Source organism: Leishmania major, chromosome 36, assembly GCF_000002725.2.
Source record: "Leishmania major strain Friedlin complete genome, chromosome 36".
Lineage (NCBI taxonomy): Eukaryota > Euglenozoa > Kinetoplastea > Trypanosomatida > Trypanosomatidae > Leishmania > Leishmania major.
The window spans coordinates 1977795-1994273 of record NC_007287.2 but is presented as its reverse complement, the minus strand read 5'-3'; the positions used below and the strand labels follow the sequence as shown (position 1 = coordinate 1994273).

Genomic DNA, 16479 nt, shown 5'->3' with positions numbered 1-16479 from the left:
TGGGGGCGCTGTGGTTGCGGCGGCGTGTATACGCTGTTGCTGGCGTGTTCGCGGTGGGATGGGTACGTTAGCAATCGAAAAATGAATGATTGCTCATGCTGAAAAGTGTGCTGCTTGCCCTGCTTTCATGCGGCGCACAAGCCGCGTATGCATATAGGTGGCTCTCTCGTTGACAATGGGTGCTGTTGTCTCTCACCAGATCGAAGGCGACACGGGAAAGAAGGCGGTGCATGGGGTTGACGGCCGTTTTCTCAGCAAATCACAAGAGAGGCTCTGTTGAGGTACACCTCTGGAAGCAGTGGCGACAAGATGCCAAAAAAAAACGACTGGGGATCAGTGGATCGTGGAAAGCCACACACGCAGAGATGGGACGCACCCTTCTTTTATAGGTTTCGTGACCGCATAGGATATCTCGGCGATAAGGACAATTTACCAGATGCTCTGGTGTGTGTGTGTGGGGGGAGGGCGGGATGGGTGTATCTTGCGGGTGCGGCGTTCTATCGGCGTTGTCATGATATAGCACCTATGCGATGGCCATGAAAATCTATCCGTCGTACTGCACCTCCAGTCTGACTTTGCATCTCGCGTTTCTCTCTTCCCTCTTCCCTCTTTCTGTTTTCTGTTTTCGTTTTCTTTTGTTTTTTCGAATTACATGGCACGTGTGCGTGCGTGTGTTGGTGCGCGTAGGAGTGAGCATTGCGCTGTTTGGGGCAACTTTCGTCTGTCAGCTGGCCCCCTCGGTTCATTGCCAAGTGTCTACGTGTACGTTTTCTTTTGTTGCTGTTGCCTACCTTACCTGTGCCTCTCGAAACGCTCACAAGCGCCAGCCGCTGTAACAGCACAAGCCGCTGCATGCTTTCTTACGCGTGCACGCATGCCCATATACGTGTATTTCTTTCTGACATCTACTTACCTGCCTGTTCCATATAGCCGGTAAGAAGATACGAGATGGCGTCGATTGAAATCCCGCCTGAGGATCGGCAGCACATCGACTACCTCGCCGATCTTTTTGCCGTCATTATCGCCATCGAGCAGATCGAGAAGGCCAACCGCCGAGACCTCATCAATCCAAACCAGTACGACTCCACGGTTCGTAGGCTTCTAGAGAAGTACAAGAATACCGTAGCGCACCTGCAGGGCGCACGCAACCCGTACTTCACGACGATTGATGACTTCTTTGACAAGTACTGCGCACGCTGTCTGGCGGCACGGGCGACAATCCGGGACGGCCCGATGAGCAGGCCGACCGAAAACAACGCTCGCTTTCTCGCGCGTCAGTCGGTGGAGTGTAGCGACCACTTCATCACTTTGCTTGACTCTCTGCGCCTCCAGCAGACCTCCGTCGATGTTCTTAACCCACCTCTCGGCGATCTTCTGCAAGTCTTGAGAAAGCTGGGCCTGAGCAAAGAGGACTTCTACATGCGCCTGCATAATTGGCAGCGACGTCTGGACAGCATGAGCGCCGCGGACATGTTGGACGAGTCCGCGGCGCGTGACTTTGCCTACGACCTAGATCGCGGGTATGCCTGCTTTAAGGCGTTCTTGGAGAGTGATCCGACGCTGTCCACGAGAAGGTAGGAAGACAGAGAGAGGGGCTTCCATTTTCCTTGGACTTCTGCGCATGCGTGGAGTGAGCGGTTGGCGTCTCTCTCGCTCTCTCTCCGCTCTGCCGTTGTTGTGGTGAGACAAAGACAGACGGATCTCCAGCAGTTCGGGTGCGCTGTCAGCGCTGTTCTCTCTCTGTGGTGCCTATGTATGTGGTATAGCTGCCAAGCTGAGTTTGCGCGTGATTCTCATCTTCTTATGGAGGCGGTGGTAGCGATTGCAGCGGAGGCCGCCATCTGAGCGCGTGTTGGTGCCCCGCGCTATGCGATTAGCGTGCCTCTGTCTCCGCTCATTGCGGCCGATCGATTTGCAGTTCTTCTCGTTCCCACCACATGGTGGCACCTTCTTATCCCCGTTGTCTCCTATGCCTCTCGATCTCCTCTATCTGTTCGGATTTTTTTGCTAAGACAGACAAGACGTATACCCATCCGCACACGGACGCAAAAAGAGATGCACACGCGCAGAGACGTGATGGGGGCTCGGGAGTGAGCATGCATGCCTGCATGCACATGAGGAAAGCGAAACTGTTTCCTGCGGTGTGAAACCTGGCGCGGACGGAAGCATCCCCCTGCGACTTGACTACCAACTGTGTATCTCTCGAGACGAGGGACATCGCATTCTTTCCCCGCCCCTTATTTTTCTGCTGTTTTTCGAAGCCGTATTTCTGCAGCATGCGCGCGCCACCTCGATCCTTGTCTGAAGAGTACGGAACACTGTTGCGCATTCGTTACTCCATCCCTTTCTTCCATTTTGGCGCACACGAAAATGTGCTTCCAGATTGTTTTCCTCCTCCGTCCCTCACTCACGGTGTGCCTCTCTACACCTCAATCGTCAATGCTCTCATCTCCTTCTCTCCCTCTCCTCTACCTCTCGTCTTTCGCCCGACCTGGCTCACCGGCACACTCACTCATTCTTATGCTGGTGATGCAAGCCCTCCCCCCGGTCACACCGGAGCAAGCGCACTGACGGACACATCAACACCCAAGTACCCATAGAGCTCGAAAAGGGTCGCGCACACGACGGGGGATTTGCGGCAACTCGTGAAGCACTCGGTGCCTATTTTGCATTTTTTTTTTCGGTTGCGCGGAGCCCATGCCTGGCTCTGCTGCGTCGGGCCGATCAGCTTCGTCACGCACACAGCCGTCTCAGACGGCTTTCGCGTCGCTTTCCCATGTCTCGCTACGTTCCTCCTCACCGCCGTGAAGCAGTGGCCTCGTCCTCCGACGACCTAACCTCTCCCAGCTCGGTGGCGTTTCAGCAAGAGTCATGGCGCGCGTTAAGCCGCAGCATCACCGGCGTGGTGAACAGGGTGAACAAAGACAACCTGGAACAGTCAGCTGTGGAGCTCTTTCGTGAAAACCTCATTCGCGGCCGTGGCTTGTTTGCCCGTAGTATGATGCGCACGCAGCAGGTGGACCCAGATCTTACCCCGGTGCTGGCCGCTTTAGCCAGCCGCATCAACAGAGATCTTCCGACGGTGGTCGAGCTGCTCTGCAGGCGCCTTGTGGTGCAGTGGAATCGTGCCTACCTGCGCAAAGACTGGCGCTTCGTCGAGAACGCAAGTCGCTACCTGGGGTGGCTCTTCCTGCTAAACGTTGTCGAGGTGGACATCATCTATCAGCTCTTACTGAAGCACCTAACGTCGGAGAAGCGGAGGGAAGAGGACATTGATCAGGCGGCGAAGCTGTTCAGGGAGACGTTCAAGGTGATGTCGCTGAAAGAGCGACGGTCCTTCCACGAGCAAATCCTAACGCCCTTTCGAGATCTGTTGGCCATGGATGACGAGGAGCTGCGGCTGTCTACCCGCTCCCAGGCGGTGCTCGAGTCGTGCCTGAAGGAGGTGCAGGAGTGGGAGCGGCGCAAGGAAAGGGAGGAGGCCATTCCGGACTACCTCGTTCTCTTTGACCTGGAGATGCAGCAGAGGCATGAGATGGACCTGGACGAGAAGTACCCGACGGAGGATGCGCTGGACCGGTACGCGTTCGATGCCGAGTACGACACTCACGAGGAGCAGTACGAAGCGGTGCGCAAGGCTATTCTCGGCGAAGACTGGGAGGTGGAGCTGCTGCAGCAGGTCGCAGACGCCGAGGGGGACGAAGATGAGAAGGGAGGCGGTGAGGGCGACGACGAGGCCGCCGATGGCCCATCTGCTGGAGCAGGTGCGGCTGCATCCGAGGCCGCTTCGTTGCCCACGAGTGCGGAGCTGGATGCGTCCAAGACTCTCATAGACGCCGAGGAGCGCAAGCTCCGGCGTGAGGTGTACCTGGCGATGCGCAGCAGCATCCGCGCCGATGAGGCGGTGCACAAGATTCTGCGACAGATGCAACCGCAGACGGAGCGGACCATCTGCTTCATGGTGATCGAGGGCTGCTGCGAGGAGCGAGCCTACCGCAAAATGTACAGCATGGCAGCGGAGCGACTGTGCAAGAGCAACGCCCGTTTTCAGGCCTTCTTTGTGGAGGCGTTCCACGCGCGCTACGAGAGCGCGAGCGAGCTAACGTTGAAGCAGATCGAGTACACGTGCAAGGTGTACAGCCATCTGCTCCGCACCAACTCGGTGTACTGGAGCCGCTGCCTTGGCTGTCTCGATATAGTTGAGAACAATGAATCGCAGCGGCTCATAATCCAGTATCTCTTCAAAGGACTGGCAGAGGAGATTGGCATATCGGGTGTCATGGAGAAGTTTCAGAAGGACGAGGAGTTGCGCTGGCACACCCAACGATTGTTCCCGCTCAATCAAGGAGTCGACACACTGAAGAGTGCGGTGAACTTGTACGTGGCGATGGGGCTACCCGAGATGACGGCGCCTCTACGAGCTGCGCTCGAAGAGGAGCGGGCGGCTCAGAAGCGTGCGCGCGTGGATTACTAAGGTAGCACCCCCTTTTTGTTGTGTGCGCTCTTACTGTTGTCTTGTGTGTGCCACTTTTCAGCGGCTCCAATGTGTACGACCGATTAAACTTCAACTCAGGCACGTAAAGCTGATGCGAAGTGCGTTTTTTTTGTTGTTGACAGGAGGTATGACGTGCCAGGTGTGCATCTCCTCTTTTTCGGGTGGGCGGAGGTGGGAGAGGGCACGGACACGTTCGATTTTCTTTGTCGTTTGTGTTGTTACCGGTGCGGGTCTCTCGCTGCGTCCTTGACCTGTGTTTGCGCCCCCTTGTTGGAAGCATTGTGTCCCTCCATGTGCATGTGTGGGCGCGTCGGCAGCTCACTGCATCCACAACCCGCCACACCTGCATCAAGGCAAACGACTGTAGCCATTTCTAATGGTGCGCCTTGGCCCGTGAGGAACTGTCCAGAATTTCATATTGCATACGTCTCATCTTTTCGTCCTCTATGTGCCTCTTTCTCTCCTTCGTCTCGTTAATGCCGAGTGGGGCGATTTCATCAACCGCCGATCCGCCGCGAACAGGAAATCTGTACCGTGACGCTACAGTACACCCTTCCCTCCCTCCGTTACCCGTACACGGTGCACGTTGTCATCACCTTCTTCTCGCATACAGCAAACATCTACATAACTGTATATACATATATATATATATACACGCGTGCAAACGCTCGCAGTGATATCGCATCGCTCACCCGACAGCCGTAGTGGGTTTTCGACTGCTTAACATTGCCTGTGTTTTTTTTTTTCTCACGCTGCTCTCCAATCCTCTTCCTCCCTTGCGTGTAACGGAGCCATGACAATGAGTCTGAAGTCCAGCACGTGCCGCAGCTTCGTGCGCGTGCGCCCCTTCACACCGTCCGAGGCGCAGATATGCCCCGAGGACAGCGCCATCCCCCGCGGCATCCTCCAATGGGACGGCAAGAACATCATCTCTGTCCTCGACCCGCAAAACTACTTCGAGGTGCGCCGCAACGCCATGTTTCCGGTCAGTGAGGTGCTCTGGTCATTCCAGGAGCCTGGAGAGGAGACGGTGAAGTCTTCGAAAAAGCAGAGGCCCGCCACACAGCAAGATGTTTACAATCGTTTCGTGGCGCCGATGATACCGGCGATTGTGGAGGGCTACAATACCGCCTTCTGCGTCGCCGGTGCCAGCAGCAGCGGCCGCCTCTACACCCTCTATGGCAGCGAGGCTGAAGGCGCCCACCGCGGCATTTTGCCCCGCTTTGCCGAGGACATCATTTCCTCCTTTAAAACGAACGCGCAAACCAACAGCTCCCTCAGCGTGGAACTGGAGGCGGTGGACATCTCCGGTGAGACCTACGTTGATCTCCTCGCCACGGGCCGGCACGGCGGCAGCATCCAGACCTCCGCGGATTCACTGAAGCTGCTATCGACCCCCAGCGGGCCGCGGCTGGTGGGTGTCAACAGCGTCGCTGCAGATAGCACGCCGGAGCTACTGAAGGTGATTCAGCAGCTCCACCGCATTGTGGAAAAGCGGAACAGCACACACACCGTCTCCTTCCGCTTCACCGAGACGTTCGAGTTTGAGGATCCAGAGAACGTGAACCAGTCCGTGAGCAAGTCACGTCGCGTGCAGGTGCTGTTTGTGCTCCTGCGCAACATGCCGTCCGCCTTCCATCGCTGCATCGATGTCGCCGTGGAGCACGACAGCGGGGAGAATCCGCTGGCCAAGGTGCCGGTGCGCGAGAGTGCCTTCACGAAGCTGTTTCCATCGCTGCTGCAGCAGGGCTTCCACCTGAACATGATCTCGTGCGTCAGCCCGTATTACGAGCATATGCGAGAAGACATCAACACGCTTCAGTTTAGTGTGAAGGTGAAGAAGCTGAAGGGCAACCCGCAGCTGCTCCACGATGAGAGCTTCGTGGAGATGCGCCGGCTGGCGGACGAGGTAAAGGACCTGCAGGTGGAAGAGAGAAAGACGCATGAGGCGCTGTCGGTCGTGCAGAACGAGCTGAACGCTCGCGAGGTGGAGCTGATGAAGCAGGAGGCTAACTATAACAAGACGATGAACGAAGTCACTGAGTCGCACCAACAGGTAAAGCTGGCGACGATCGGCCGCAACATGGAGGCCGAACGCACGAACCGTGCGCGCAAGCAGATGAACACGGAGCTGAACAAGAAGCGTGCGGAGATCAAGGAATTCCAACAGATGCAGGCGTCCCTTGACGCGGCGGCGAAGAGGCAGATGCGCGACGCGGATGATGCGAAGGTGCGCGCGGAGGCGGTGGAGGCCATGTTGAAGAAGCAGAAGGCGAACACTGCCATCTACGAGGAGCGTCTCAACAAGTACATGGAGGAGGACGCGAAAACAGAACGCGTTGAGGCCTTTAACGTTGCCTCTCCCGATGAGCAGCGGAGGTTGCTTATCAGCGGGTCGGATGAGAAGAAGAGGGCGGACGCCGAGATTCAAAGGATCGAGCGAGAGCGCTCCACTGCGAGGGAGCTAGACAATACCCAGGAGCGAATGCGCGCAATTCAAGCAGAATACGACATCGCCTATAATGCTGCAGCGCCGAGTCGGGAGAAGGCGGAGCTGGAGGAGGAAATCGCCAAGTATGAGAAAGAGATATCCGAGACACAGTGCGAGATTCGCCGCCTGCAAGATGAGATCGACAAGAAAAAGTCGCAGTGCCAGTGCAACCTCATGTAGTGCGGCAGTTCTGTCGCTCTTTCTTCGAGTACTCCGCCTGTACGAGTCTCTGTGCGTGCACCGGCACACAAGCACCCACACGCAGTCCCCTTTGCATTCCCCGAGGCGCATCTTCTATTCGCCTTCGTTCAGTACGCTGCGGCCTTTTTGCTGTCTTTTTCTGTTTGTTTTGTTTTGTTTTGTTAGTTTCATTATGATTTGCGGTGTCTTGCCCTTTTTTGTTTGCGTTTTGCGTCGTCGTCGTCTCTCTCTCTCTCTCTCTTTCTTTCTCTTTCATTGCGGTTGTTTCGCCACATCTCTTGAGCATTCACGAGTGTATCGGACATAAATCCGAGCAGAGGACGGGGAGGGCGTGCTCAGATGCACTCGCTCAGCATTCTTGATGGTCGTTCGCTAGTCCCGTTGTCCCTCCTCCTTGATACTCCTGGGCGCTAGGGTTGGCAAATGGCAGGCGCAAGACTAGTAATGGATGGTGCAGCGCACGTGGACGCGGAGGTTTCTTGCGATGTTGTGTTGTTTTCTCCTCCTTTTTTGTCCCCCCCTCCAATGAGTCTGCAGTGATGCCGGGGTTTTGCCTCGCCCATGATGTGTCTCCTTTTCCTTTGTTCTTTGTTGCTTGTCTTTCCTCGTCCTCGTGGCTTTCGTTTCCTTTTGGGGGTTTTGCTTCCTGTACCGCGGCCTCTCTCACCTGTACGTATTCATGCATATGTTCTCGCTTTTATGTTGTCCTCCGTGTGGGCGGCTGTGCAATGGGCCACCGATATGCTTGCCGTGTCGGCAACTGCCACTCACTGTGCTCCTTGTCGCCCCCCCCCCCCACCCGCCCTCTTACCCCTTCTTCATCTAGATGTGGTCATGTGTGCTTTTTTTTGTTCCGTTGCGCAGAAACCATCTAGGCACCCACCCACCCACCCACCCACCCACACACACACACACACACACACACACACACACACACGCACCTGCACGCGCGCACACACACGAGGAGAAGGGAATGTATAACAGCGCATGTTAATTTTTTTTGTGTGTTTATGTCGCCGATGCATTCGCGCTTTGGTGATGCAAACACCTTCTTCTCTGCGGACTCGACAAACCCCCGCGTCCTCTCGCCTCGATGTGTGTCTTTTTTTTTATTCTAGCTCTTCTCTCATTCTCCTTCATTTGTGCCTTGGCTTTAAGAGTAGACCGTGTCGCTGCGTCGGCTTGTGCGCATATGCGTGTGTGTGTGTGTGCGTGTGTGTGTGTGTATGCTGCGAATGCCTGCTCCGGCTTTCCTTCTTACTTGCCGTGAATCCTTTCTGACTTATGTGTTGGGCTGGCGGGGAGACGCACACAGACAAGAAGAGAAAACAAAGGCGCATTTGATTGTTTCTCGCGTGGCCTGTCGTTTCTCTTGTTGTGTCACATTCGGACTTGCGTGCGGGGTGCATTGTGCACGGTGGCTCAAATACGTTTCGCTTTTCTTTCGATGCCTCGGCTTCTTCGCAGAAGAGCCACAAAGAGAGAGAGAGAGTGATAAGCCGATACGTGGAGGGTCATAGTACAGAGGTGCCTCCGCCCTCACCCTCACGCCTTACACAAAGCGTTTATGACTTTCGTTTACCGGGCTCCCTTCTCATCTTTCCCCCCCCCTCCCTTCCTGTCTCACAAGCGCCTAGGAGAACTCCACACACACGCGCACGCACAGACCTGTAGCCTTGTTTTTGTCTTCACCGTCGTACGTGTTTTTTTTTCTTGGGCGCAGCCACCACGCCGTCGTTCTTTAGAGAGCGCTTCAGTGTGTGTGCGACTACATTGAATAGAAAGTATCCTCACTTCGCCAAAAAAACAAACATCTCTCGTTATGCGCGAAACGCAGAGTTCTGTAGAGGTGATGTGTGGGTCCTCACATGCCCTCCTGCCTCAGGAACGCAGGCGAAGGAAAGAACTCACAATCCTTCAATGGGGGACGGGTCCACAAGCGGGTGTGTTGGATTGACTCGTTTTTGTCGTCTGCATGGCTCTTCTTCGCCTGTGATAGAGGGCTTTGCAATTCTGGCGGGGTGTCACCGTTGGCCTAAAGGCCGATGTGAGGTGTAACGGGAGACTCGGATGATGTTCCGCTGTGTTTCCCTGCAAGGTAGTGGTGATGCCGTTGTCTCATAGAGATTTGCTGGGAGTGGCCGAGCCACCAGCGAGCACATCTGCCTTGTCACTACATAACTGATGTGCATCTGTCCCTCTTCAACCGCCACTGGTCATGACAAGACTGTTCTTTCCCTCTCCGACCCCCACTGTTTCGCTTTGTCTTTCCTGTTTTTGGCACCCCGTGTCTTCACGATGCGCCGCATTCTCGAACGTCTTTCTTGCTGTCGCCACGGTAGACTGCGCCACCGCACGATTCGAGAACACGTATAGCTGACACTTTGTTTCTCCTTGTTTCCTTCTCTTACGCCCATTACAGCTCGCCCGCGGTCTCGTTGCTTGGGGAGCTTTTGTCGCCCCCATCACCACTCTCCCTCCTCGTCAATCGTGACGCCACTGGACGCCCCTTTTGCCACATCGACGACCGCCCCGCCATACCACCCTATCCCCTTCTTCTTCTTTTGTTGCGATTCCACCGAAGGCGTCTTTTTTTCTTCGGCCCGGGTTTGTGTTTATCCGAGATCGTTGCGTTCTGCATCAGCATACACGCAGACACTCATATCCTCATACGCGTCCAGTGCAACCGTGGTTTTCGGTCGCTCTCTGTTCGCCAGGTCGGCCACCAACGCAAACAACCCCCCAACCTACCCAACAATGGTCCAACTGTCGCTCATTGAGGAGGTGAAGGATAAGGTGTCACGCTTTATTCCGAACCCTTTCGTCGACATTGTCGAGGAGTGCACCGCCCCGCAACTCCTTATTCCCACCTACGAGCACGTCAAGTTTCTCTGTGAGCAGGTGAACAAGAAATCCGAGTCGACCGTTGACATTGTGCGAGCAATCCGGCGCCGTATCGCGGACTCTCATATCGCCGTCAAGCACCTGACGATCCAGCTGCTGGAGTCGATGATCAAGAGCTGCTCAACATGGTTTCATATCGAAGTGGCGACGCAGAAGGGTCTTCTGCGCGATCTGGTCGCTGTCGCATGCGTACAGCCGTCGACCGGCCGCGCGATGCAAGCGAAAGAGTCAGCGCTCTTGCTGACGCTCAACCTCAGCATCTGGTTTCGCGGCCACCCCGCCGAGGAGTGCTACATCCTCACAACGCTCGCCGACGACGTCCGCAACGAGATGGGGCCAAATTGCTTCGAGGGCCTCGAACCAGAACGCAACACACGCATGAAGGTGGAGGTTCACGCCCCCAACCGCAATCGACAACAGCCGGGTCAGCGTTCGGATGCTGGCCCCAACTACCAAGGGCCACGCTCGCACGGTCATCGCCGCGACAAGCGCCGTATCGTCGACGCCATTGCAATCAACCTCCCCACCTCTGAGCGTTTGTCGGCGATGCTGGAAACGTGCATGACCTTTTCTGATTACGTGAACAACGCCGAGACAAATCCCAATGTATGTTTGCGTGATGACGAGGTTGTGCTGAGCTACTTGTCGCAGCTGCGCGACGACCACATCTACGTCACGATTCTGCTGTCCTCGAACCTGCAGCTGGACCGCGACTTACTCCGGACCGTCTCTGACAGTCAGTCGGCCGTGCTGGCGAAGGTTGAGAAGTCGATGGCACGGCCGCGCACTGACGCCGCGCCCGAAGGGTCATCAGCGTTGCCGCCAGCACTGCAGCAAGCCCTAATGCGTTCCGCTGTTGACACGGAGCAGAGCGGCGGCGACGTCTCTGCTTTTCAGGAGACGGGGATGCAACAACGCCCGTCACCACCGCGCGCTGAGGTGCCGAGCCGGAACGTGGGCATGACGAGAACCTCTCCGGCGCCGATGTCTACTCCGCCCCTCGCCGCTGCGCCAGCGATAGAGGACTTGTTCGGGAACGGGCAGTCTGCGCCACAGGCTACGTCTTCAATGCCCAAGTCACTCTCGCCAACAATGGAGGCGCCGGGGTCGGCGCCAGCATCATCTCCTCCGGTGGCGTCGCCTGAGGAGACTGCCAACGCCGCGGAGCCTGCTGTGGGCGACTTCGCGACAACCGCACTCACTAGTTCCAATGCGGCGGCGCTGCCACCCATGCGTGCAGAGACAAGTGAAGCGGCTGGGGCGGAGGAGGTGCCTGCGCCGCTCCAGCATGCAGCATCCGAGTCCACCTCGGCAGCGGCTACTGCAGCGGCTCCCACCCCACCGGCCGCGGACTTACCAAAGGACGTGGATGACTTCGATACCTTCCTTGAAGGTCACGGGGTCAGCTAAACGGGGAAAAAATGTGCCGGTGCGTTTGAGGTACCTGCTGCTCTTCTTGGCGCTATCGGCTTCTCGATGTTTTCGACGTCCTTATGTCAGCTCAGAAATAGGATCGGTCAGTGCTGCTAGAAAGGGGGGCATACTTCTCTGCTACTTTGTTGAGCAGGGTTGTGCGAGCGGCTTCTGTGCGGCTTTGTCAGTCTGTCTGTGTGCACGCGGTCTTCTACTCCCCTCCCCCTCCCCTTCCCCGGACTTCCCGCCCTCACCACCATTCTTCGGGTTGCATTCTGCCTTCTCTCTTCTCCGTGCTTGTTCACCACCGCATACGCGTGATGGCTTTGATGGTGGTGGTGGCGTCTCTCTGCGTGTCTGTATCTGTGTCTGTACCCGGGCGCTCCGTTGCTTTTTCACCATATTTTCTTTCTTTTCGTTTTTTTTTTGTTTTTGTGTGCATGCGTGCATGTGTGTGTGTATGCGCGTGTACGTTCGGTTTCCTCGCTCGTGTAGCCTGATGCACGTCGCATTGTCTCTCGTTCTGTCCCCAGTTTGTTGTGATTGACGCTCACGTGGGTGAGGACGCGGATGTGCGCGTATGTCGTTTTTTTTTTGGTGGGGGGTCTTGGGCGGCCTTCACGGGTTCACTACTCCCTTCTCCCACCCCCCAACCCCTCCATACAAGCCAGAGATGCACACACCCGCCAACCTACTCTCGCACCCCCCAAAACAAACAATCAACTGACACCCACCTCCGCGATGATGCGTGGACGATACACATGTGGCTTTCTTTGCGTCGTGTTCTCTGACTCGGTTTCATTTTTCTGTCTCTTGACGTGTGCCTGTCTGTTCCCCTCTGCCCGTCTCTCTCTCTCTCTCTCTTGTGCCGTAGTGGATGTCACAACTGCTTGTACGACGCTACGCGTTGCTTTACCGTGGTTTGCTCAATTCATTCGGTAGTCACCTCTTTTCTCTCTTCATTATTTGCTGTATTGTGCTCCCTGATGACGGGGAGCAGAGCTTCTCACTGCGCAACATCACAATGTCCAGTATCCCCCCCCTCCTCCTCCCGCTCTCTGTGTTTGAAATCAACAGCGGCCCCCCTCTATCCCTGCCAATGCCGAACCACATCTGGTGGTGACAGGGTCAGATGCCGGCGACGCGGGGAGGCCAGAGCGATGTATCGCTACGGGTGTCGGCGGTCCGGTCGTGGATGTTGTTGCGTCGGACCGAGCTGCGACAGTGACGATGCGTGCATCATCTGCGCGATGGGCAGAGTGTCAGCGCGACTCGAACGCTTCCTACCAGGCCCTCACTGTCCAGTGATGGGTGCCTGAGTCATCCCGAGGGATGCATCGCGTGGCGACCGGCAGAATTCGGAGCTGGTCTGAGGAGATCGAGGCCGGGGAGTGGCTAAAATTCGAGGCCGCGGCCGTGCTATCAGATGACGGACCTGGCGCATTGCTGTACTGGCGTGTCTAGCGCTGCTTGACACCATGTGGACGAGCGTTTGACAGGTGGGGTGGAGTGAAACCAAAATCATGTGCTATCGCAGAATTAACACGCTGAAAATGTTCGCCCCATGGTAAAAGCTTGTCACAAGGGGGGTGGGGCGTGCAGCACCCCGTCGACCCGTGGCTCTCCTTCTGTGTGCTTCAAAATCTCCGCGGTTTCTTGGAGAAGAGAGCTCGGATGCGACTCGCACGCTGGTAGGCTTGCTTGCAGACTGAGCAAGTGGCCGCCGTCGGTGAAAACGTGTCATGCCGTCTCCTGAGGGCCCAGGGATGGGGCCGCGATGGGTGCGGTCTCATGATCCAACTATCCCCTTCTCTTGTGTGCATGACCTCTGGTGCCGATGCTATTCTTTGCTGGCACAGCATGGCAGCTGCAATGCACACGCACACCTCTCGCTCCGTACACTCTCTCCTCCCCTTTCTTTCCGCAGACGCCACGCCAACTCAGCAGAATGAGTGTTTTAGGCGCATTACTTCGCCAGTCACCAGCACCCCGACAGAGACCACCACGGCCAAGCATGCTGGGTGCACCGAGTCCGGCAGCAGGCGAATTCAGACGCTGTCTTGCACGTCTTCAGGGATGAAGGGCGGACAAGGCAGCAGAGGCACTAACGGGCCGAAGATCCTGGAAGCCCTCTCCGCGCCGAGGAGCAGCACCAGTCGCAACAACAACACTCGAAAAGCTCGGAAGACAGGGCTGCCTGTCGGATGGCCCGGAGAGGGACAAGACAATGAGATGCTCCCAGGGGTGGAAGCTTGCCACGCGGGAATTCGACACGCCATGGAGCTGCCTTTTCCTCTGCTAGAGTGCACGCCAATGCAGCTGTGTTGCACGTGCACACGGGCTGGCAGCTTGTCGGCTTGGTTGCCCTGATCATGTGCATACGATGCGCACGACGAGATTGCACCCAGCCGACACACCGTCTTCAGAACCTTTCAGGTGTATTCGTGGATAGAGGGATCCTTCGTTGTCAGAATGAGCGGAATCCCTCACACTCCCGCGCAGCCCTGGCAGACCGTGGCACTCGTGCGAGCGCGCGCGGAGGCGCTGACTATGGAGGAAATTGGGGCTTGATGCCGCATTGCCCCAGCAGAAAGAGGTGTGCCGAACGTGATGTGGATGAGCGGGAACGTGTGCGAGTACGCCGGAGAGAGAGAGAGAGCTAGTCTCTAGGCGACTCACGACCAGCATCAGAGAACGCACACTTTCTTCTCTACTCAGTCCTCCACGCTTAGCCGAGAGGGGACGAAAGTGAACAATCGCCGATGTGATGAGCGATAAATGGCAACACTCAGGAGTTCTCCCTGTCAACATCGCAGCGCCGCCTAGCACTGCTACCAAAGTCTCAGTCATTCCTCTCCTCTCTCGGTGTGCGGGCGTTGAGGTACTCTGTTTAGACCCGTTGCTCGCGGCGACGACATCTTTTGAGTCGACACGCCTTTTCGAGGGGCATCTGCTCCTATCCCTCGGTTGCGTTGTGGCCACCCCATGAGTGCGGTGCGCTCTTCATTCTACGAGACTTCTTTACTCCCTCTCTTTTCCCTGTCTTCCTCTCTACCTCTGCCACTGCACCTGTGCCACGTGTCGGGTGGTGATGTCGCCGTCTTTATCGCACCTCTACTTCTGCATATCTGCATACACGATGCGCCTGGGTGTGGGTGTCTCTGCGTACTCTCACCTGCATGCATCACTTTCGTCGTCGCAGCTCCTCACCTGTACTCTCTGTCGCGTTCTCGTTCGCTGCACGTCCTGTTTTCTCTTTCTGGTTTGCATCGGCCCGTTGACCCCCCCCCTTTGCTCTTTTTCCCTTCTCGTCGCGCTTACATATCTCACTCGGTCGTTACTTGTTGGTCGTCGTAGCGACACTACTCCTCACCCTCACCGGCGCACCTTCTCTGTCTGCGCGATTGCCGATAGGCGACGGACCACTCTACACGTACATGCGCGCGTTCACTTTACAGACGATTTGTATGTGTGTATGCTTTCCTCAAATGTATGCGTTTGTGTCGTTTTGCGGCTCCTTGTTTGATACGAAGTAAACGTTCTGTGTGCATCTTGAGAGTAGCAGCCTCAACGCTGAGTGGACGCCTCAGGCACCCGCCCCCGCCTCTTCTCTATCGTTTTTGCAAGGCTTCTCCGCACCGACAGCGGTGTGCCGCAACGCCTGTGACACAAATACGAGCACACTGCACTTGGCTCACGAATCCTTTCACATCGCGCTCTCCTTTCCGTCCTTCGTCGTTCTCACGCCACCTCCTCCCCCTTTTTTTCTGTTTTTTTTTTTAATTTACTTTTCACTCTTTATTTGCCGTTGCCCCTCTCCCCCCCCCACCCAACCCCACCGCGCTGCTGCGCATCATCCCTTGTCACTTTCCCATTCGTTGCGTAACACACGGGTGCCATCGTCAACCACCAAGCAACGCGTGGGCCGTTACGCTTTCTTGCTCTGCTTTTGCTCGTCCCCTCGCACATACCCACGAGCACAACATCAAAAGAAAAAAAAAACAAACGATCATGTCGGCTCCGCCGAGCTACAAAAACCTCGCCAACGTGGTGAAGGACTACTTGACGAAGGGCAGCGATGTGCACGGGTGGCAGCTGGACGCGAACGAGGACGGAGCGTCCACCGGTTTCAACGCGTTCCCCTTCGCCAGTCCCAAGGCTATTGGCGCTCACCTCTCCTACGAATGCCCGAGCTACCACACGACCCTCAAGTCGAAGGTGTCCGCCGCGTTCACGTCGTGGCGTGAGTACCTCCCTACTATCATCTATCACACCAAAGTCAACAACACGTCGAGCGAGATTGAGGTGGATGCTGCTGCCGCCTCCGTGAAGGTGACATCCAAACATTCTATCTTCAACGCTAGCTGCAAGTCGTCGCCGCTCGACGGGTTTGTGACGGATGCAAACGTGACGACGCGTGTGTTCGATCAGGTTTACGCTGGCGCGTCGCTGCAGTACGATCCCAAGCGAAGCGGGGTGCGCGACTTCACCGCCCTCATGGTTCGCTACGCGTGCCCACACCTCAGTAAAGGTGATGTGCTTGGTCAGTACAGTCTGCGGGACGGCTTCTCGGTGCACGTTCGCGTCCCTCTTCACACTTACATGGACGCTGCCGTCATTGCAGAGCGCAGGTGCTTTATCGCCGGCGTGCAAGCCCGTTCGCCGTGCGGTGCTCGCCTCATGCTCAACACAAACGTGTCAAACGGCACGTACACTGTGACAACTATCCGAAACATGAACGACATCTGGAAGCTCGCGGTGACGATGACGGCTCCGTTCGCCTCCGGGGAGGGTGCTGCCGCGCCGCGCTTCGGCCTGAAGCTCACCAACATGGACGCCGGTGACTAAGGTCGAAATTCGAACACCACAGCTGAGTGCTCGTCAAGGACTGTGCTAAAGGATCACGACGCGGGGTCTAATCAGGCTAGAGTGAGTAGGCCGGATCTGACTAGCGTCCTGGATAAAGCCAGCGCGC

At 56.5% G+C, this 16479-nt stretch overlaps 5 protein-coding genes across 5 annotated transcripts; all 5 read left to right on the top strand.

The window, feature by feature from the left end:
- Positions 1-948: 948 nt before the first annotated feature.
- On the top strand, positions 949-1578 carry LMJF_36_5170 (vacuolar protein sorting-associated protein-like protein; the record flags this gene model as incomplete). Its single annotated transcript, XM_001687051.1, has 1 exon — positions 949-1578. One exon carries the CDS (start codon positions 949-951, stop codon positions 1576-1578), a length of 630 nt encoding a protein of 209 aa, XP_001687103.1.
- Positions 1579-2776: 1198 nt separating this feature from the next.
- LMJF_36_5160 (conserved hypothetical protein) lies at positions 2777-4474 on the top strand (the record flags this gene model as incomplete). The annotated part of the gene is made up of 1 exon (XM_001687050.1): positions 2777-4474. One exon carries the CDS (start codon positions 2777-2779, stop codon positions 4472-4474), a length of 1698 nt encoding a protein of 565 aa, XP_001687102.1.
- Positions 4475-5288: 814 nt separating this feature from the next.
- Positions 5289-7166, top strand: LMJF_36_5150 (conserved hypothetical protein; the record flags this gene model as incomplete). The annotated part of the gene is made up of 1 exon (XM_001687049.1): positions 5289-7166. The coding sequence occupies one exon, from the start codon at positions 5289-5291 to the stop codon at positions 7164-7166; it is 1878 nt and encodes a 625-aa protein (XP_001687101.1).
- A 2778-nt stretch (positions 7167-9944) lies between these two features.
- LMJF_36_5140 (conserved hypothetical protein) lies at positions 9945-11501 on the top strand (the record flags this gene model as incomplete). The annotated part of the gene is made up of 1 exon (XM_001687048.1): positions 9945-11501. One exon carries the CDS (start codon positions 9945-9947, stop codon positions 11499-11501), a length of 1557 nt encoding a protein of 518 aa, XP_001687100.1.
- Positions 11502-15515: 4014 nt separating this feature from the next.
- Positions 15516-16352, top strand: LMJF_36_5130 (conserved hypothetical protein; the record flags this gene model as incomplete). Its single annotated transcript, XM_001687047.1, has 1 exon — positions 15516-16352. The coding sequence occupies one exon, from the start codon at positions 15516-15518 to the stop codon at positions 16350-16352; it is 837 nt and encodes a 278-aa protein (XP_001687099.1).
- Positions 16353-16479: the final 127 nt, after the last annotated feature.